The 21,767-nt window shown below is 37.2% G+C and overlaps 2 protein-coding genes across 5 annotated transcripts; one reads left to right on the forward strand and one right to left on the reverse strand.

Moving 5' to 3' along the window:
• Nucleotides 1–6,247: 6,247 nt before the first annotated feature.
• LOC121241912 (TORTIFOLIA1-like protein 2) lies at nucleotides 6,248–14,710 on the forward strand. 3 transcript variants are annotated; one of them, XM_041139765.1, is made up of 8 exons: nucleotides 6,248–6,403; nucleotides 7,175–7,986; nucleotides 9,580–9,774; nucleotides 9,866–9,969; nucleotides 10,585–11,482; nucleotides 11,850–12,539; nucleotides 12,968–13,133; nucleotides 14,478–14,710. In XM_041139765.1, exons 2-8 carry the CDS (start codon nucleotides 7,336–7,338, stop codon nucleotides 14,489–14,491), a joined length of 2,718 nt encoding a protein of 905 aa, XP_040995699.1. In that variant the 5' UTR covers nucleotides 6,248–6,403; nucleotides 7,175–7,335; the 3' UTR covers nucleotides 14,492–14,710. The 3 variants fall into 3 exon arrangements, with proteins under 3 accessions (XP_040995699.1, XP_040995701.1, XP_040995700.1); XM_041139767.1 differs by having other exon boundaries at nucleotides 9,866–9,968; nucleotides 10,827–11,482; XM_041139766.1 differs by lacking the exon at nucleotides 6,248–6,403 and adding an exon at nucleotides 6,424–6,557.
• Nucleotides 14,711–15,876: 1,166 nt separating this feature from the next.
• LOC121241914 (probable serine/threonine-protein kinase PBL17) lies at nucleotides 15,877–19,934 on the reverse strand. 2 transcript variants are annotated; one of them, XM_041139770.1, is made up of 7 exons: nucleotides 19,606–19,934; nucleotides 19,405–19,572; nucleotides 18,608–18,876; nucleotides 18,081–18,216; nucleotides 17,815–17,951; nucleotides 17,300–17,423; nucleotides 15,877–16,617 (listed from the first exon to the last, which is right to left on the reverse strand). In XM_041139770.1, exons 2-7 carry the CDS (start codon nucleotides 19,538–19,540, stop codon nucleotides 16,100–16,102), a joined length of 1,320 nt encoding a protein of 439 aa, XP_040995704.1. In that variant the 5' UTR covers nucleotides 19,541–19,572; nucleotides 19,606–19,934; the 3' UTR covers nucleotides 15,877–16,099. The 2 variants fall into 2 exon arrangements, with proteins under 2 accessions (XP_040995704.1, XP_040995703.1); XM_041139769.1 differs by having other exon boundaries at nucleotides 18,608–18,918; nucleotides 19,606–19,932.
• Nucleotides 19,935–21,767: the final 1,833 nt, after the last annotated feature.

Consider the following 21,767-nt stretch of genomic DNA (forward strand, 5'->3'; position numbering starts at 1 on the left):
ACTCGAGAGCATCGTAATTCTTCAATTATCTTAAAACTTAGCATAAATGGAAGGAGTATGATTTGTCAGTTTCAAGGTGTATAAATAAAAAGAAATGCACGAGTTCTACACGTTCAAGAACTGTACGTAATATTATTCTAAATGAATTGCATATAAAATAGAAGTAACTCAATAAATCTACGTTTGGTTGCAAGACTTAGCTGAGCTCAATTGAGTTTAGTCTAATTTTAAGGTGACTCTAACATCCAAACACCTAATGTTTCGAGCTCTAGCGACCGAACGAGTAAATGGAAGATCAACCGGAAAAGATGCCGGATCATTCTTCCGTGCCTTTCCTATGTTGAACGTATAAGAGAAACAATTTGTGAATAATTTTCTGATGCCTTATTGATAGACCTTCCTTCCAGTTTTTATAGCCAACCGCTATCCAAAAATATTGACGCTAGCATCCTACGTAAATTAAATATTGAACGATACACTTCCAAAACAGGACATACGAGAATTAAATGCGGATTGCCATATTTCCGAAACAGGGCATTGTTGCCTAAACAACTTATTTATTCTTTAGCCATCAACGCGCTGGAAACTCCTTCCTTATTAGCTGTGCGCCTTCCAAATTAATCTTCCGCAACATTCCTTCCCCCATGAGATTGATCCTTGTCCTCAAGGATGAACTCAGGAAATTGCGACTTGATAGTCTCTATGTTTTCCCAGGTAGCTTCTGCTGGGTTAGTACCGCACCAATGAATGAGAGCCATCACCTTGCGTCCCTTACCACGATAAGCCAACACAGTTTGTGGTTGGGTGGGTGATACGGTGAAGGCAGCCTCTGGAAGCTCCGTTATTGCCATTTCATGATTTCCCCGCTTAAGTTTGAGGAGAGATACGTGAAAAACTGGGTGCACACGAGATCCTGCAGGAAAATCGAGGCGGTATGCCACTTGCCCAATTCGCTCTAGAACACGAAAAGGGCCATAGTAGCGAGCGGCCAACTTCATGTTTGTCCTCCTTTCCACTGACTGCTGCCTATATGGTTGTAGTCGAACGTAAACTTGGTCTCCTGGTTGGAAACTCCTCTCTTGATGTCCACGGTCATATTGCAACTTCATTCGGTTTTGTGCTTGCTGAGGCTTGAGACGTACTTCCTTCACGAGCTGATCCCGCTCGGTAAGAGTCTGGGCTACCGTGTCCACTCGTGCAGTTCCAAATACATATGACAATAGCATGGGTGGAGTTCGGCCATATACCACTTCATACGGAGATCGTCTAGTGCTGGAATGGGAGCTGGTGTTGTATACGTATTCCACCCAAGGAAGCCACTTTACCCATGCTGAACGTGTGGAGCTGGTGAAGCAACGTAAATACATTTCGAGAGTGCGATTAACCACCTCGGTTTGGCCGTCCGTCTGTGGATGATAGGAGGAGCTGAAGTTGAATTTAATTCCTTGTAATTGGAAGAACGCTTGCCAAAAGTTGCTGGTGAAAGTGGGGTCTTTATCACATACGATGGAAGTAGGAAGCCCGTACAACTTAAACACATTCTCAAAGAAAACTTGAGCCACCATTGTAGCTCTAAATGGATGTTTGAGAGGCACGAAATGGGCGAATTTGGAAAAACGATAGACTACCACATAAATAACACTCTTCCCTTGTGAACTAGGCAGTCTTGTTATAAAATCCATGGAGAGATCCGACCATACAGCAGTTGGAATTGGCAATGGTTGGAGGAGCCCAGCTGGTTTGGTGTGCTCACTCTTGTGTCACTGGCAAACGTCGCACCCACGGATGAAGGCCTTAACTTGAGACATCACCCCTCGCCAGTAAAATACAGCCTTGAGACGTTGCCAAGTTTTATGAAATTCCTCATGAGTTCCACCATGAAACTCACTGATGATTTGTTGGGTCAGTGGCGAATTTGGCCTCAAATAAATTTGGTCCTTATAAAAAATGATCCTTGACTTGAAACTCCATGGTCCAATAGCTTCACCATTTTGAATATTTTTTGCTAACGACTTTAACTCTGGTTCAGTGAGCACTTCTTCTTTTATGGGTTCAGTCCAGAGTGGTAGTGGCATGCTGAGAGCAAAAAAAATTTTCTCTTGATGAAGGCCTTCCTCACACCTGGAGAGGCTGTCCGCAGCGGAATTCTCACGTCCCCTTTTATATTCGATTACGAAATCGTAACCCATAAGCTTGACTAACCACTTCTGTTGTGCTTCCGTAGCAATGGTTTGATCCCATAAATATCGCAAGCTCCTCTGGTCTGTTCGGACCACAAATTTATTTTCGAGTAAATATGGCCTCCATTTTTGGATGGCAGCAACTAATGCCATGATCTCCTTCTCATAAGTTGATTGACTTAAATTCCGACCCTGAAGTGCCTTGCTAAAATAGGCGATGAGCCTACCATCTTGCATGAGTACGGCTCCCAAGCCAAAACCAGATGCATCACACTCCACTACGAATTGCTTTGAAAAATCCGATAGTGCTAGGACTGGTCCCGTAGTCATTGCCTGCTTTAGTTGAATAAAGGTAGCTTCAGCACCTTTGTTCCACCCAAAGGCGTCCATCTTTAGCAGCTGTGTAAGTGAGCTTGCGATTTGGCCATAATTTCTAATGAATTTTCGGTAATATCCAGTTAAGCCGAGAAACCCACGTAAGGCTTTAACAGAGGTGGGTCTAGGCCATTCCGTCATTGTAGCTACTTTTTCCAGATCAATGGCCACTCCATGTTCAGAAATGAGGTGCCCCAAATAATTGATCTGGTCCTGCCCAAATTGACACTTCTCCATCCTCACAAACAAATGGTTAGATTGCAACGTTTTCAGCACCACCCGAAGATGTGCTAAATGATCCTCCCATGTTCGACTATAAACGAGTATATCATAAAAAAATACGAGTACATACCTTCGTAAAACAGACTTAAAAATCTCGCTCATGAGGAACTGGAAGGTCGATGGAGCATTGGTGAGTCCGAACGGCATCACGAGAAATTCGTAATGTCCATGGTGTGTCCAGAATGCTATTTTTTCTACATCTTTATCTGGTGATAACTCGAGCGAAGATCCAGCTTGGAAAATTTTTTTGCTCCATTTAACTCATCCAACAATTCGTCAATAATGGGTATAGGAAATTTATCCTTTACTGTGATTTGGTTGAGTGCCCTGTAATCCACACAAAGGCGCCACGATCCATCCCTCTTTTTAACCATCAATACAGGTGAGGAATACGGACTGGTACTGGTTCGCACCACGCCTAATTGCAAGAGACTTGATATCATTTTCTCGATTTCTCCTTTCATGTAATGAGGGTAGCGATGTGGTCGAACGTTGATTGGTCCGGAACCAGGCTTCAAAGGAATTTGGTGATTGTGAGATTGGTCTAGTGGGAGTCCCGTTGGTTCAGAAAAAAAGTTCCTTATATTCCTGCAATATTTTTCCCACTTCATGGGTTATGGAAGTAGTTCCTGCAACATCAGCACCCAAGTTAATGGAGAAAAATTCAGCTGTAGTTTTGGGTCCCTTGTGAGCCAACGGAAGCAATTGACAAAGGAACCCAGACTTCCTCTTGCATAATTCTCGTGCTACAACCTTTTCCTCCACTACCATATGTTTCGGCTCTCTTATTCCTTTCAACTCCATCTGCCTTCCCTTATACTTGAAACTCATTACAAGTTTTGCAAAGTCCCACCAAATTGGGCCTAGCGTACGAAGCCATTGGGTACCAAGTATTGCATCACAACCTTCAATTGCCAACAAAAAAAAATCAATAGAGAACTGGGTACCTTGGAACCATACCCTCACTCCATTGCAATGTCCCTCACGGTCTAGCTTTTCTCCATTCGCCACCATCACTTTCATACCTTGTGTTCTCTGGGAAGTCAACCCCATTTTTTTTTGCGGATGAAGCATTCAAAAAATTATGAGAGCTTCCAGAATCTAAAAGGACTGTGATGCCTTGCCCCATAACTGCTCCCCGAATCCTCATCGTCTGTGGTGAAATGGTACCCACCATCGCATGTATTGAGATCATCGGCTCCTCATTGAACTCATTATGCTCCTCACTATCACCTTCGTCATTAATTTCTTCCTCCTGCACATATATTCCCTCAATTAGAAAAAGCTTCTTACAACGATGGCCTGGCATGAATTGCTCATCACAATTGAAGCAAAGGCTTTTCTTCCTCCGTTCTTGTAACTCGCTTGGAGTGAGACGTCGAATGGACGGTGTTTTTGTTCTTGATAAGTTGGCTGAAGGCAGAGGAGGTAGCGTTGGTTCCATAGGCATTTGTCGTCTGGCCTCCATCTGCATTGGTTTCTTTAAATGTCTCGCTTCAAAGAGTCTCGCTAAACCAATTGCGTCCGTAATAGATGAGGGACGCGCAACCTGTACATTCGTGCACAAAGGTTCCTTGAGTCCACTGATAAAACATCCTAGCTGATGGTTGGGGGCCAGTCCACCCACTCGGCTTAAAAGTTGTTCAAACTGCAGTTGATACTCTCGGACAGACCCTGTTTGCCGCAGCTTGCTTAATGAACCAAAGTGATCTTCGAACATGGTTGGACCACAACGAGTTCGCAGGCCTCCCTTCAGTGCCTCCCAGGACACTATTTCTTCATTATCTTTGAAAAGTTGGTACCACATTTGCACCTCTCCCTCCAGGTGATAAGCGGCCAGATGCAGCTTCTCCACCTCCTCGGTCTGTTGATATTCAAAGAACTGTTCCACCCTGTAAATCCAGCTTGTTAGATCATCCAGACCATTGTATTTCGGAAAGTCTAATTTAGCAAACTTGGGCGCAGCTGCAATATGCCCTCCCCTTGTTTTCTTCCGTTTCTATTTCTTGATCCTGACCCCTCTCCATCGCCTAAACTCCTGCTCGCCAAAGAGTCCACTTTCGCACTAGTCTCGTCAAATTTTTTTCATAAGGCGTTCCATGATGTTTCCAAAGTTCGCCATTTGCTGTTCTAGGTGTTCTATTTGGGAGTCCGCCATGACCTGCTCTAATGCCAAAAATTACGAGCTCTAGCAACCGAACGAGTAAATGGAATATCAACCGGAAAAGATGCCGGATCGTTCTTCCGTGCCTTTCCTATGTTGAACGTATAAGAGAAACAATTTGTGAATGATTTTCTGATGCCTTATTGATAGACCTTCCTTACAGTTTTATAGCCAACTGCTATCCAAAAATATTGACGCTAGCATCCTACGTAAATTAAATATTGAACGATACACTTCCAAAACAGGGCATATGAGAATTAAATGCGGATTGCCATATTTCCGAAACAGGGCATTGTTGCCTAAACAACTTATTTATTCTTTAGCCATCAACGCGCTGGAAACTCCTTCCTTATTAGCTGTGTGCCTTCCATATTAATCTTCTACAATACCTAACTCTTAAATTACTAAACTTATCTCAACTCAAAAAATTTTTATATATAGGACCCATAACTTTTTTTAACTTAACATATCTTTATACGTGGGACCCACAACTTTTTTCAACTTCCTATAAAAAATGTTAAACTCATCTTAACATCTAAACATACTTTAAACTCAATTTAAATGGGTTTCACATAACTTTTTTTACTACTCAACTCATTACTATTCATATAGAGCTCAGCTCAATATTCAAACGCAGCCTAAATCTAATAACCCAATTTGTCAACACAACTTACCATTAGATGGTTCAACTACAACCTCGATGATTAAGTTAAAAGGCAAATTTATTGTTGCATGTTCTATAATTCTATTTATACTTGGATCTCTAGTGAGAGCGACTCTATTGAGTAATGCTATGTATAATCATAGACTGTGCAAGTATCGTGCAATCGCTTAGAAAAAAAAAGATCTACTATTAAAAAATTAGTTTTCTTTTTATGTCGGTTCCATATTTATTCACTTTTTTTAAAATGATTGTGTGGCGCTTATACATTCACGGGACTCGACTCTATCTCTTAGGTAATATAATATTTTTATTCATTTTTTTCTCTATAATTTTCTAAAATTTAATAAAATAAATTAACTTAAACTATTTTATCATTATTAACAGATTTTCAAAATATTCTATGATGCAAATACTATCTATTATCCCGTCAAAATTTAAAAGTTTTGGAAACTCTCTCGGGGCCAGGAATCGAAAAAAAAAAAAACCGCATATAAAATCGAAGGTTGAGAACACCGTAAGTAAACCACGTGGCGATAATCCAACAGTACAATGGAAGTAGTCCTCACGTGATTACACGCTCCCCCAAATTCGAAACCCAGAAGAAAGCGCGAAAAAGAGCCTCTGCCTCAGTCTCTGTCTCCGTGTGCGAGTTTGAATGCTTAAAGGTGGAGTATTGTGTCGTCTCGAACTGTCTCTCTCTCTCTCTCTCTCTCTGTGGCATTGAGCTCTGCGGAAAAGGTACGGAGATTCGTTCCCTTCCCATTAGTTTATTCATTATATTTTTGAAATTTTTGGTCTCCGAATTCTCGCTTTAATTTCATCATTGAATCATAATCAGAACTGCAAATTCTATTTCATTTTCGTCTTATTTCCTTCTCTCTTTCACTCTCTGGTACGGTTGCTTCTGTTTAAGCTATTTTCACCTTTTCTTTTCTATTTTCTTCTTCCATTTCCGGTTCTGTTTGGTTTTGCCGAGAAAACTGAGGGTAATATGAACAAAATTAAGTGAAAATCTTGTGTTTTTTTTTTTTCCCTGTGGATTTATGAATGATTTGCGTTCTGTATTGTTTTATGCTTAGATTTCCCCCCTGTTTTTTTGAATATCACCTCATGTATGGTCAGCATGAATTGGTTTAATGAAAATGCTTTTTCCTTTCCTTATCATTTCGTCGATCATCTGTATTTATTAGGAAAAGATAAAAAAAGGAGAGAAGAAGATTAAAAAGAAAGGGGAGATTTTTGAATTCAGTGAATCCTAATGCTTTTCCTACGTTCCTACTGATAAAAAAAACAATGCTTTTGCTAAGTTCCTAATAACTCTTAAGACCTTTTAGATCTCCAATTTACTATCTTCACTTCTGTTCTAGTTTTTTTTTCCTCGACAAAGTTACTTTATTTTGCTACATTTTTCACCGCTTAAACGGAGCGTTGATGCGAATGTATAATTTCTAGTTTGCGTTCCATGACCCCGCCCTTTTTTTTTCCTGACAACATAGGGCTTTGATATAGGTGGAGTACAAAATGTTGGCTGTATTCTACAAATTGTTCCTAGTACCAAGGATTGATGGCTTAAGTCTAGCTTTCTCTGATATTTTGACCCGTCTACCATTGAAGTTTTGAAAGCACAATCTATGCATCTTTAGAGCTTTGGCCTCGATTTACATATCAAGATGAAGACACTGCAGCAACTGAAAGCACGAGGACCCACTAGGGTGAATGTGCAACAGGTGATTTTTGAGCTAAAACATAAAGTGGTTCTTGCACTAAACAAGCTTGCAGATAGAGATACCTACCAGATAGGGGTTGAAGAGCTTGAGAAAACTGCTGAATGTTTAACCCCAGATAGAATTGCACCATTTCTGTCATGTATATTGGATACTGATTCGGAGCAAAAGAGTGCAGTGAGAAAGGAATGTATTCGACTGATGGGTACATTAGCAAGAGTTCATGAAGGTCTTGTTGGGCCGCATCTTGGTAAGATGGTTGCTAGCATTGTTAAGCGGCTCAAGGACCCAGACTCAGTTGTGAGGGATGCATGTGTGGAAACAGTAGGTGTATTGGCTTCGAAATTGAGCAATCGTGGGGGTGAGACTGATGGTGTCTTTGTTGTGTTAGTGAAACCGCTTTTTGAAGCTTTGGGTGAACAGAACAGGCAGGTTCAATCAGGTTCGGCATTGTGTCTGGCGAGGATCGTTGATAACACGCATGATCCGCCCATCTCACTTTTGCAGAAGATGTTGACTCGGACCACAAAATTTCTAAAGAATCCACATTTTATGGCTAAACCAGCGGTGATTGAGTTGAATAGAAGTATTATTCAGGTCAGTTTGAACTCTTCCACATAAATTGATTTGCTTCTAATTTCAATTGATTTTTCTTTATGAATTATGATTTTGGACTATACTGAATTCAATATTTTGTTACTATCTCTTTGCCCAAGGCCATAAATTATATACTGATTTTTTAGGGCTAAAACTATTTCGTTCTTTGTTTAGGGTATGCTATGTGCGCGTCTATAGTACTTGCAATTGCCAAAAACAAGAGATGACATGAATGGTTGCTGACCATTCAGCAATAGAAGAAAACTATAAATTTGAATTACTACAGTGACGAAAAAACTTGATGCAACAGTCAAATTTTTGTACTTGTGTATATGCATCTGTGAAATTCAATTTACATAAATTTCTGCATTCCTTATCGTTATATACTTTTTACTCTCTTATCAAGTTGTTAGTATCTTGGAGTTTTGGTTCTTTAAATATATGAATTCCAGGCTAGCTTGTCATTTAGGGCTGGTTTGGATAAAAAAAATCATCTCATCTCATCATTACAACTTTTCTAAATTCCCACACAAAATATAATAAACAATTCAACTTTTTCAAATCCCAAAATAATAATAATATTAAAAAATAATACTCTAACAATATTTTATTCAACTCATCTCATCTCATTTCACTATCCAAACGAGCCGTTATAATCTTTAATTATGTGGGCTGGTTTGCAGATATATTAGCAAACATAATGCCCTGCCTATGAGTTTTTTTGGGGTTTGAGTTTTGACATGTTTGGGAAAGAGTGAGTTCCCATAGGTGAAGTTGGTATTGTGAAGGAGCTGGCCAGTCTTTTGTGCTGTGAAGTGGGTTCTTTACCTATGAATTTACATGTTATGCGTTTGGGTTGGCAGGTTGGAAGAAACTTTATTGTCTGCAGATGGTAGTCATACTCTTTTCAAGAGTACACTCTCTAGCTTGCCCACTTATTTTCTGTTGTTATTCACCATCCCGACTAATATATCAAACTGCATAGAGAAGTTCCAGCAGGAATTTTTATCGAGAAGAATGTGAGGGATTTATGTTTCACTTGTGAACTGAAATCAAGTTGGTACTCTACGATATGGTGGGCTGGGGTGTGAAAATTTATTACCTTCAAACCAAGCTATCCTGGGCAAATGGTTGTGAGCTTGTGATGATGTGGTGAGTAAGGAAATCATTTATGGAGACTCTAATTTGAGTAATATTTGAGGAAACTCGGATTTAGTGCCCTTCAGACTTAGTAAGGAGACCTTATGGGTGTGGTACTTGGCATAGCATAAATGTGGGTTGGGGAGAGGTTTCTAGGGTTCTGTATTGTATCTCTGACCGGAGATTGTAGAAGGGTGGGTCTGGCATGATATGTAGAATGGGGGACCTTGCAATTGAGGATTTCTTTCTTTGTTTGTATTTCAAAATTGTAGATAAAGAAGCTCTTGTATATTATTATCTGGCCTTTTAAGGGGTTGAAGTGATTGGGATACGTAATCCCAAATTTATCCATGATCTTTAGGATTGGTATTTAAAATTATATAATTTTATATCACTGGTTTTCTTTCCACTTTCTAATTAAAGAAAAATAAAACTTTGCAATTTCTTCTTCAGGTTGGTGGTGCTCCCACACAAAATATTCTATTAGGTGCAATGTCTGGCATCCAAGAAGCTCTTAAAAACAGTGACTGGACGACACGTAAAGCTGCGTCTGTAGCATTAGGGGACATTGCTGCAACTGGTGGATCCTTCTTGGGATCCTTTAGGTCTTCCTCCATCCGCTCTCTTGAATCTTGTCGTTTTGATAAGGTTTGTGTTTCTTGCAGTCTAACTCGGAGACGTTTCTCTTCTTACTAAGGGTTAACTGCATTTTAGATTGTACTATATGTGCTTCTTGCAGGTTAAACCTGTTAGGGATGCAGTTCTGCAGGCCCTGCAGTACTGGAGAGGTCTTCCAGGGCCAGATACTCCTGAACCCTCGGAGGCTGGATCTTCCATAAAAGGTTTAGTGGTTGATAACCATTGATTTGGCATGTTTGTCCAGATAGGTTTTATGTTTGGTGTTTCCTTTTTAAGGTCAGTCATATAGTTTTGGTTCATTGCATTGTTTTGCTCATAGGTTTTCTGAGTTTGTTCATGCTTTTTTAAGACATGAAAATTTGATTAAGAAGAACCAGAAACTAAAAGCATCCTATTGGGACAAGTTAACGTATTTTGAGTACAGTATGGCCATAAGACTGAGCTTAGACAATTTAAGGCAGTAATTCAAGAAGTGAAAGTTCAGAATTAGGACAATTTATACATGCTATGCTTAAGATAAAATATGCACCTGAGGTCATTGATATGGATTGAGGAATTTGGACAATTAAACACAAGCACATATAAATGTGATGTTCGATATGTTTCATCTGATTTTTGATGATTGAGAAGGATTGAATAAGAGCTCGCAAAGATTGATGCATGATGGTTTTGCATCATCAAACATCACTTGAAGTGAGTACATGCTTTGCATTTGCCAAGGTTATGTTTTGTGTGCAAGATGTCTCTTTATTAATGAATTGGTACACGTTCAAAGTGTACCCACTCATGTCAATGCATTCCTTTGCAATTTTGTTCAAGTTTCAATTATCTGAGTGAACTTGACCTTTATTCGGTTGGTCAGGCAAGTCTTGTTCGTGTATTTTCTAGTCAATCCGTTGACAGAAGTGGAGACCTTTCATTTTATGCTCTTGCTGGACTCCATCACACTGAATCTTTCATTTGTTCAACCAAACAAGTTCTTGGAATTATGATGTGGGCATGTGTTTACATTCTCTCCTTGCTTCCTTTGACACCATATCTTCATCATATAATTTTTACAGAAAATTTCTATGGAGGTGACTACAGTGATATTACCAGCACCTGTGAATCTGGATGGAAGGATGTCAACCTCAAGAAAACTGGTAGAAGCTCAAATAAGGGCATGATTCCTTTGTCTAGCAGAAAAGCAAGTCAAAATTATGTGGAAACTAAACTTCCTAAAGGAGATGATTGGCATATTGAAATTGCAGTTCCAAAAGTCCATAATGCTTCTTTAGCAGAATCTCATATCGAAGAATCAGAGGGTAGTTCTGTTACCAAGACATTAGAAAGAATGAGCACTGATGTTACAAACCCACAGGATATTGGGTATGAATATGTGCCAATGGATGACAAACAAGAGTGTTCTTCTGTGAGTAATCTTACTACCGATAACTTTGAGACCAAGTTTGTGACAGTTTCTCATGATTGTCTTGAGGAGGGTAGCTCAGTAAAGCCAATTCGAAGAACCCAGCGGTTTGCAGCTGAAGAAATTATTGACGAACCGATGTATTCATCAAAGATGCAAGATCGTAGAAGTCTCGATTCTACTGTTACAGAGTCTTGTTCTCAAACTGCCCATGGATGTTGCTCACAAATGGCAAATGAAATGGTTTGCATTCGAAAACAGCTTTTGGAGATTGAAAACAAACAGTCAAACCTAATGGATCTCTTACAGGTAAAATAGTGTAGGATCTAAATGTGGACCTTAACTGTTGGTTCAGAGCTCCTCAATAAGATATGAAGTGAACATTATTTACTTTGACCACTGTTCTATCCATAATGAGCATAAAATACAGACTTTTTACTTTTTGTAAAGCCATCCAATTTGAATGTTCTTAATACGAACACGTACAATTCTCTAAAAACAACTAGTTGATTTCTGGGATTCCTGAATCCTTGGTTTTTAGTTGTTCTTTTAATTTAAGAAGCCTCATATTCCATCTTTGATGCTTCTTGTCATACATGCCATTCTTTCATAATACCATTTAGCCATGAGCACAGGTAACTGTATAATTTGTCTTACGTATTAATCTCATTTGCAGGTGTTTACAACTGGCATAATGGATAGCTTGACCTCAATTCAATCAAGGGTGGTAGGTTTAGAACATGTCGTAGATAGACTTGCACAGGATCTTGTGCATGGAGGGAAATATTCTGATTTAGCAAGCTCCAAACTTGTGAAGCAGAGTCAAAGTGTGCATTTTCCCCGAATCTCTACTTGCACTCCACGGCCATCTGTTGATATTCACAATAGACAGCCTTCATTGTTGTCTGCAAAGAGTAATGATGTTCGGGAGGTAAGTGCAGTTGCTAGGTTCAGGTCGAAGGATATGTGGACAAATACTAAGGTAAAGATTGATGGAAATCCTAGAGGGAAAGACATGCAGAAATGTTCAGGTCAGGGAATGCAAAATGTTGGGTGTGGTCAAATAAAAAATGCTAATGCTATTTTTGCCTCAGGCTCTAGCGCAAATGTCAGGCAAAATGGTTTTGAAAGTCAGAATAACCTTTGGAAATGCGTGCAAGGTTTCCTATGTGAAGGGGATCTAGACTCTGCATATATGGAAGCTCTCTGTTCCCGTGATGAACTTGTAATGGTTGAGCTACTTGATAGAACTGGTCCTGTTCTGGAAAGTCTGTCACCCAAGACTGTGAGTGATGTTCTCAGAACTTTGGCATCGTATCTCCTGGAACAAAGATGCATGAACTCCATTGTCCCTTGGTTGCAGCAGGCAAGTTCTTATACATTTATTAAGCATCTATTTAATAATGATGTGGTGCTGGATATCTATACCATGTCATTTATGGGCTGAACTAAACTCCCCCACCAATTGTGCTGGGACCTGTAGCCATCAAAACGTGATTTTAATAGCTTGCTTTCCCAGTTTCAATAGTTATACTCTAATTGGAGATTATGATGGCAATGTTTTCATTAGGGTTCATTAAGTACAAACCAAGCCCTTTGAGTGGTATTGTTTGCTCCAATGCACCATATAAATACAGCAACGAAAATCAATTGAGTTCTGATTGCACCAATGAAATTCCATGCATTATGATGCCACTTATTGCAGTTTTGAACATGTCTTTTGATCATTAATATAGTAAAATTATCAGGAAAAAACTAATGGGAGTAGTTTCTTGTCCTTGTTTTTCATTTTAGGTTGTGGACTTGAGCATTATTCATGGACCGAATTATCTTGTTCTTTCTACAAAAGCAAGGCGAGAATTCTTGTCTGCGATTCAGGAGGCTATGAACATGGAATTTTCTAATCCCGTGGAGAGAAGAACTGTAACTCAACTTGCAATGAAATTGCACCATATATGGGGTAAACTACTCTTAATGACTTGTACATCCACATTTGGCATAAAATTTACATTTGCTGATTTTTTCCAGTAGTAGGTAATTTATGTTAAAAAAACCATGTGGGGCATAGAGGCATACCCTGAAAAACTAATCCTCTCCCTCTTTGAGAAAAAGAAATGGGCCAATGGCTGGTATTAACTATAATTCACTTTATATGAATTCATGATTGAATGTGCACCAACATAAGTTTCGTTGATTTGACCTTTGACTTTATATCTAGGCAAAATGGGGCATGGTTTTGTAGATATCATGGGATTTATTACCTGTTCCATTTTTCTCATTAGAATGTTTTACATTTTTTTGTTTTGCCTACTGACTTGAATTGCGAATTTAGTTTCTTTGCCCCGTGTTGTCCAAGTTTGCCAACCTAAAGATCTATTGGTGGTATTCATACCAGGAATTTGACATCTTATTTTTTGTGTGCCTGTTTTTGTTGTGTAGTCTTAAATTATGAAGAAGATTTTACATAGAGAAATGATAAAACACCTACTACTTTACTATTTGTCTACAATCTTAGAATAAAATAATATTTTTTAAAATATATATTTTAATTTTGATTTTGATTTGATGTATTTAAATTATAAAAAAAATATTATTTTATTAATAAGTCGTAAATGAATGGTGGATAGGTTGTCATTGTATCATTGCTCTTTTACATAATTGTGTTTGGAATACATAATAGCTGTGTAGTTGCTGTTTTCTTACTTTTATTCCTGAGAAAAACTTTTGATGTTTGTACTAACTTTGCCAAATTGAATACTGGAAAAGTTAATGAGGGTTTGCGGTATATATGCCCTAATAATGTCCTTGCAGACAGTTAAGCCATTAATTACATTCTCTGATGATTGAAACACCCTCAATTTGTTGCAACATTTTGCATTTTGGCTGTGACTAGACCATGTGTTGCTTTTCAAGTACCTTCTCTGGCATTTCAGAAGTTTGTTTCCAATTACTATGGTACTATTTTAAGGTTTTCTCCCAAATGCAGATGTTTTGTCCCCAGAGTTTTTCTTATATCCATTTTTCTAGTGAGAGGTTTAACCTGTTCCACTTTTGGAGTATAGTTAGTTTAATCTTCTTACAAAAGAAGCAAGATCCGGTTTTGGATCATACCTTTGCACATTGAAAACAGACCTAACCATGATTCTTTATGGTTTGATTTATATGATGTGAAATCTGCCTCTATATCCAGAAACGCACATTCCCCTTTGTTAAACGAATCCCGCTATACTCATGGCAGTGCACAATGCAAGAGTGATATACTCCAAGGGAATTGTGACTAATGATGGAAATTCTGTTTCTGTAGGAAAATGCTCGTGATTGTTACATTGTCAAAAGCATTGTTACAATGTTGGAGGATATGCACAGATTCTGAGTAGGAAATCATTGTCTATGTGCTGCAAAAGTAGTGAATTTTGTAGAATTGTGGCGAAGGAATGTAGTGTGGTTGTCCCAATCATGGTTCAAATGACTACTTTTCTGTAGACCATTGTGTGCAATGCCATCATTCTGTAATGACAAATCATTTGTTATCAGTTATTACCTGTGTAATGGGCTGCGCCCCACTCTTTGATGAGATTAAATTAATGATTAATGCTACATACAATTGTGGAGTGTGTAAGCGTCGTGCTGTTGTTTTGAAAAAGAGTAGAGTCTACTATTAAAAAATTAATTGTGGGTCTTGTATTTATTCATTTTTTTCCAAAGTGATTGTGCGGTGTTTGCACACTCACGACTGCAACTATCATTTCTCTAAATTAATTATTAAAAAGGAAAATATGACGTGAGGTTTTCATGTCAAACTCTGACTTGTATATGTGATGAGCTTTTGTGCTTGATTATTTGGCGAGTTTCTTTCACCAAATAATTCTAATGGTGATTTCTGGCTTGTAGAGGAATAACAACATAAGCAAGGGAAGCCCTCCAAGATTGCTTTGAAAATTGAACTTTTCAATCTAAGATATGATCACCATCATAAGATAGACGTGCTGCCTGGCAGTGGTACATTGCCTTCATGTACTTAAAAGTGTTATAATTGGTTTCTTTTCTCTCTCCCTTTGTTTTTGTCCACTTCAATGGAAGATACAACCGTGAAAATAAGACATGCGTATCTTTGGCCTAGAATGGTAAGAAAAAAGTCTAAACTCTGGGAAGAACAAAGGAAAAAAAAAAAGGGATAGTCATTTGAAATAGAAGACATTATAGGTGATATTATAAGTGATTTACATAGGTTGTTCAGCTAGATGTGTGCTTTGCATTAATTGGACATTCAAATGAAGCCAAATGCAAGAGCAGTGTCGAACTAATTCCATCACTTTCTAGTGGGAGTTTGTGTTGAAGTTCATCGGTCAGATAAATTTCATTATGGTAAAGGACCATTGTTGAACTGAGATGGGTAAAAAATAAAGAAAAAAGAACTGAGATGGATGGGTAAGGTATCATATAAAGAGGGCACGACTCTTTGGCCCCGTTTGGATTCGAAATTCACCTTAACTCATCCCATCTCAACTCATCTCATCATTACAATTTTTTCAAATTTCTACACAAAATAAAATAAACAATTCAATTTTTTTAAATCCCAAAATAATAATAATATTAAAATAATATTCTAACAATATTTTATTCAACTTATCTAAAACCATCTCAACTTATCTTGAATTCAAATGGACCTTTGATAGCTCTGAAAAAAAGGGGAAGGATAATCATCTCAGAACACCAAATGTATACATCAGTAATAATTTCAAAAGGGTTTGACTTTTCTCCCTGAAAATACATGAACTAGAACAAGCAAGAACTCTACAGTTTCCTTAATGGGACAAGAATGATAGACTTAAAACACAAAATGGACACACCAGCTGCTATATCCTTTACAAGTTCAACTTCCATCCATATTTGGTGAAAGTTCAACTTCTGGAAGAGGTTAATTTCTCATCGAAAATCTGGAGAAGGGCTATACAGATTACAATCTGTGGGAGGCTCACTTTTGCTCCTCCCTTTTCCTGGTTTACTCCGCTGCACGTTGTGCTCCCTCTCGCTGCTGGATGGGAGTCTCTTCTCTGACTTAGTGACAGGGGTATCCTTTGGAACCTCATAAAGGGTTCGACCACTGCCTCCACTTTGAAGCATTGCCTCGTGGTTTTCTGTTGACTGCAAATTTTCGAGGATGTCAACAACATTGCTCATGAGAGGCCTCCCTTTCGGGTTTTGGCTAAGGCATTGGTATGCCAAATGTGCCACCTTCATTGCTGTTTTAACTGAGTACTGTCCCTCCAGTCTAGGGTCTAAGATCCTGAAGAGCTTCTTATTATGGTTCAAGAGTGGGCGCGCCCACTCAACTAAGTTGTGCTCTCGGCTGGGTCTGCTCTTGTCCAATGCTGTTCTTCCAACGAGCAGCTCAAGCAGTACTACCCCAAATCCATAAACATCGCTTCGAGATGTTAAATGACCTAATTAAACAATTAAAAACTTAGCTCATGAATAAAATAGTTCCTATCATCAATCTATAATTCTTTAACATTGGCGAAAAATACTCTTTTTGCATCCTCTAACTATTTGATTAATAATGATCATATAATTGCCTTTTTTATATAGGTATAATGATCAAATATTTACTGCAAATAGGGTACCCACAGTATGTTTTATTTGAGAGGGGATGCAATTGCTCAGAAAGTACAGAAATATTAATATCTTGATGTTTGGCTCTGTGAATAAACTTGAAGAAGTAAGGAAAAAATAAGGATAAAAAAGGAGAGAAAACAAGCCAAAAAGAAATATCAGAATCGCTTGAAATTTTTGCTTCTCACAGATCCTCTACAGTTTTTTACCCTCAAGGGAGCAAAACGTACATAAACACCAAGATACTTCTAACTCTTTCCTTCCAACTTAGCAATGAAAGAAATCAGAAGATTCAACTTGATTACAAACTGGAAAGGTCCAAAATTTTTTGCAATCTTCTAATGGCAGTAATTCAATTCAGTTACAACATGTGAGGACTCTATAACTAAAGTAAAACAAATCTTCATTAACTGGCAATGGTGACAAATTCAGAATCCTAAAACAAGATAGAAAAAACTACAATGTAACAAAATAATTCAGCAGTTTTCCCTTGAATAATAAAACATGACTCACCAGTCATTACATACTCAGGAGCAGCATATCCATAAGTACCCATCACTCGTGTTGAAACATGGGTTTGGTCTCCCATTGGCCCATCTTTTGCCAGGCCAAAATCTGAAAGCTTTGCATTAAAATTCTGCAGGTTTTTGTTTAAAACTTATTCTGTGTAAGCCAACCAAACTTCCTCAGGAAAAATAATTTGTTACGTCTGTGCATGCACATGAATTCTTATCTTTGTTTGATAAGATAGACGCTAGTTTGTATTTGCCCAAAAAAGAAAGAAGAAGGAAAAAACTTCATAACAAGTAAAGGATAACTTCAGTATGTGGCCCTTTCATCTTCTGTCTTTGCTGATCGATTAGCAAAGCAGAGTTCTGGCTTGGAGTTTCACTAGCGGAGTTAAATTGAATTTCACCAAGCTCATGCTCAGGAGGTTAGTCTTCCTAATCTCCCAAGTTTCAATCAAGACAAGACGTGCACCATTTATATAAAAGAAATGTAAATTTATCAAAGAAAAGAATACTAACTGCATCCATCAAAATGTTTGACGTCTTGAAGTCACGGTAAATGACAGGTCTTTCTGCACCGTGAAGAAAAGCAAGTCCTTTTGCAGCATCCAATGCAATCTTCATCCTTCTCGACCAATTTAGAGTAGAGCCCACTCCTACCGCCAGAAACAAATAAAATGAAACAATAACTAACAAGTGCTCGGTTTTTCTCTATGGATGCATACATCTTTATATCAATTTATGCAGTAATTCTCAAGTCATTAAGTATTTCATTGGATACTTACTCCGAAAAAGATGTCTTTCCAGGTTTCCACTCACCATGTACTCATAAACTAACAGCCTGTGCTCATCCTCACAGCAGTACCCAATGAGCTTCAAGAGATTAGAGTGACGGAGCTGCCCTAAATAGTTAACTTCTGCCTGTGCAAAACAAACAAAGATATGATGAATACAAGCAATTAAATTATGATGGGAAACAAACTGTCATTTCCAAAACGTGAGGAGATCTGCACCCTTCTAAGCAATTCTGATTTAAAAAGCTTCCTTCAAAAGTTGAAATGACTTGCACCGCAGTTTAAAAACATTTTAATGGGGGATTAGCGTTTGTTCTTTACACACTATCTTTTGCATACACACAGATTGTATTCCCTTCTCGTTCATAGATACTTCTTGCGTCTACTTTAAGTTTTGTTCAATGTAATTATTTTTATTTCTCTTTTCAAACAAAAATAATACAAAATTCAAATTTTCCATGCAAAACCTCATGGTGAAAGGCAATAAATAAACTGAACGAATAAAGTCAGTCCAATACCAGCCATTCCCGGTCTCCTTGGAACCCTTCTCGATTAAGCTCCTTAATGGCTACTTCAACAGTCTTGTAACCCGGTCTCACATTCTCATCAATAACTCCTTTGTAAACAATACCAAACCCACCCTCGCCAATAATTAGATCTGGACGGAAATGCTTTGTTGCCAATGTCATTTCCTCGTATGAGAAGATATCAACATTACTATATCCAGGGCTTTTGCGGAGATCTTTGACATTTCGGGGAGCCTGGGGAGCGCTACTTGCACTATTTTGTGGCATATTCAGAGATTTAGCTGATTCATGTCCTACTTCCACTGAAATTTTACATGACAATGGAGTATTATGCTTAACATTGGAAATTAGATCAATTAACAACTGTTTTTACTAGCTTACATCAACTTTTTTTAAGGACAACAACATTAACATGCAAGATTAATTGCATACACCTCTAGTTCTGCTTCCCCAAGTATACACCAAGAATATACAAAAAAACTAATATTATAACTCAGTAATATTAAGGATAATTTAACCTAATGCAGGAAGATTAGAGTGGATTCAAAACACCATGTACCAAAAAAAACTCATTTTGACACAGTCTCTCTCTCTCTCTCTCTCTCTCTCTCTCTCTCCCCCCACCAAATATTGCATTTATGGATCCCATAAAACAAAATTGCATTTAGATGGAAAGAAATAGATAACCAATAATATAATAAAAATAAAAATATATCAAATCAAATTAATTATAGCCATAAATGTCAAAAAGAAAACACTTGTTGATTTGATATACCAAAAAGGAATACCTTGATTTCTCTTAACAAAATGCAGTTGCTGACGTTCTTGCTTGTGCTGCTGCAGTCGTCGTTGTTGGTATAATTTTTGTTCTTCCATACTATAACAATTCCCCATGAATCTCAACCCAAACCACCACTTCCACATTTCATCTTGCCGTTACAATTCTACGACACCCAGTTTTCGTACATGATCATGATCACAAAAAATAAAACTCCAACTCAAGATTCTTTCGGGTTATATCTTAAGAACATTGGAAATCTCAATGTGGGCTTCAATGTTTCCCCCGCCAACGGGTCCGGACTCGATCTGGTGGGTCCAAACTCGAAATGGGTAACTGGGATTTCGGTGGCTTTCCCCGATTACGATTCAGGTCTCCAGGAAAAACTCAGTTTTGTCCCGAAGAACAAGCCTTAAGACTTGAAAATGAAAGAAGACAAGGGAGAGAGAGAGCGTGTGCGTCCGTGCGCGTGAGGGACAGAGAGACAGGAAGAGAACGGAGAATATGATATGGTTTTGTTCCAATGGTTTGGAGGAATAGGCGCGGAAATCGCCAACCAAATCACAGCATCCAATCTGTTGGTTGGGTTACTCTTTTGGGCTTTCCATGCTTGCAACTGGATCCGAATTTTCTCCGGAGTTTCTCGTTGGGCTATTAAATTTTGGAAATTTTCTAAAACTATTAATTTTCATTCTTAAAGTTCTTTATATTTTATTATTTTCAGTCATATTTTTTTAGGTAATATTTTTAAGTGATTATTTATTTAAGTGATGACAAACAAAACTCCTAAAAGTATTTCACATAGCAGCAGATGTGACTTAGGACGACAAAATCAAAGACAAAGAATAGATTCTTTTTAAGTTTAAATTAAAAAAATCTTAATATTTTTAGTGCAGTTGACAGCTATTACATTAATTAGCTATAAAATAATTTTAAAATTATTATTGAATAATGATAGACATAGTCATGAACTCATGAGTATGCATGCAAAACCTACCATGCTTCATTTGAAAAAGGTAGGACTCATTATTAAAAATTAAATATTTTTATGTAAATTTTAAATTTATCTATTTTTCTTAAAAGAGTGCGTGAAATATAAAGATTGTATAAATTATTTCTCAATTATCATTATTCTTTATTTTTTGTTGTGAAATCCAAGTAGTGATATCTTTCATAAAAACTTGTTTTTGAGAGATATCATTATAAGAATGTCTAGTTGGGATAAAAATAGATTTATTTTAATAAAAAATAATCATTTTAACAAAAAATAATTTGTTATAAATAAACAATTTTTCTTGCTGTAATTGTGCATGATTGTAAGCATTACCCTGCAAGTAATTGACCAAGGATTTTTCAAACCCTAATTCTTTCTGTTTTGCGTTGATGTTTCAGGATTTATTTATTTTTACTTTCTTGTTCTTTGATTTTCTTTTTTTCTTTTTTTCTTTTTGTTTTTTTTAATTTACAACCCCTCGTAACAATTAAAACTAACCTTGTATCATATTTTATTATTATTTTTTTTTTGGAGTTAAGAGAGAGGTTTCAAACTTCATACCTTTAGTTTGGAAGTTAAGAATTATGTCAATCAGGACACAGATTTCTAGCATCTTATGTCATATTTAAGTATTTCATATTAGCCTAATGCTAATTCATTTTAAAAAAAATACAATACATCCTATTGCTCAGTTTTTTCTATTCATACTTTATTCAATTTTTATTCTTTCTTAATTTTTTCCAATGACCAATTTTTTTTTTCCTTCAATAATCATTTTTCTAAAAATCATTTTTCTGTCTGGACAAAACAATTCCAATAAATATAAAATTAGGGGCAAAGAGATCAGAGAGAAAGGGCTGAAATGTTAATGCTGCTGCCTGCTATAGTATTTGAAAGAAAATATAAAACATGAAAAAAAAGCGATAGAGAAGAGAAAATGATGAAGATAAAAGTTACATCTTTTTTATTTTCAATTATTATTGAATATAAGATATAAATTTTTATTTATAATTTTATATAAAATATTATAATAACACAAATATCTTAATTATTATAAAAATTAAATCAAGATAATATCAAATCAATTTCCAATCAAACTTTTGCTGATATTATCTCTAACGGAACACTGCACTCGATCTGGATGCTCTTATTTTAAAAGTTTAAATATATATAAAAAAAAATAAATTTAATTATTTATATTATATTTTTAATAGTAGTAGGCTGACATGCTGATGGTTTCACGTTGCCCTGATTGTGTTCTTACTTGTTTACTCCTATTTTCCCCTTCCAAACGGCTTGTTGGTGTGTCTATATTAATGAAGTGTTGGTGCAGTTTTGACAAATCTCAGTACCATAAATGATGTGAGAGATCTCTGTCC

Source organism: Juglans microcarpa x Juglans regia, chromosome 8D, assembly GCF_004785595.1.
Source record: "Juglans microcarpa x Juglans regia isolate MS1-56 chromosome 8D, Jm3101_v1.0, whole genome shotgun sequence".
In the NCBI taxonomy this organism is placed as follows: Eukaryota; Viridiplantae; Streptophyta; class Magnoliopsida; order Fagales; family Juglandaceae; genus Juglans; species Juglans microcarpa x Juglans regia.

Excerpts from the sequence above, each read along its gene's own strand:
- LOC121241912 (XM_041139765.1), top strand. The coding sequence starts at position 7,336 with ATGAAGACACTGCAGCAACTGAAAGCACGAGGACCCACTAGGGTGAAT. Across the intron at positions 9,775-9,865 it reads AATCTTGTCGTTTTGATAAG|GTTAAACCTGTTAGGGATGC; the intron begins GTTTGTGTTTCT and ends TGCTTCTTGCAG. Across the intron at positions 11,483-11,849 it reads ACCTAATGGATCTCTTACAG|GTGTTTACAACTGGCATAAT; the intron begins GTAAAATAGTGT and ends TCTCATTTGCAG.
- LOC121241914 (XM_041139769.1), bottom strand. The coding sequence starts at position 19,540 with ATGTGGAAGTGGTGGTTTGGGTTGAGATTCATGGGGAATTGTTATAGT. Across the intron at positions 17,952-18,080 it reads GGAAAGACATCTTTTTCGGA|GAGTGGGCTCTACTCTAAAT; the intron begins GTAAGTATCCAA and ends TTCTGGCGGTAG. Across the intron at positions 16,618-17,299 it reads TCCTGAGTATGTAATGACTG|GTCATTTAACATCTCGAAGC; the intron begins GTGAGTCATGTT and ends TTGTTTAATTAG.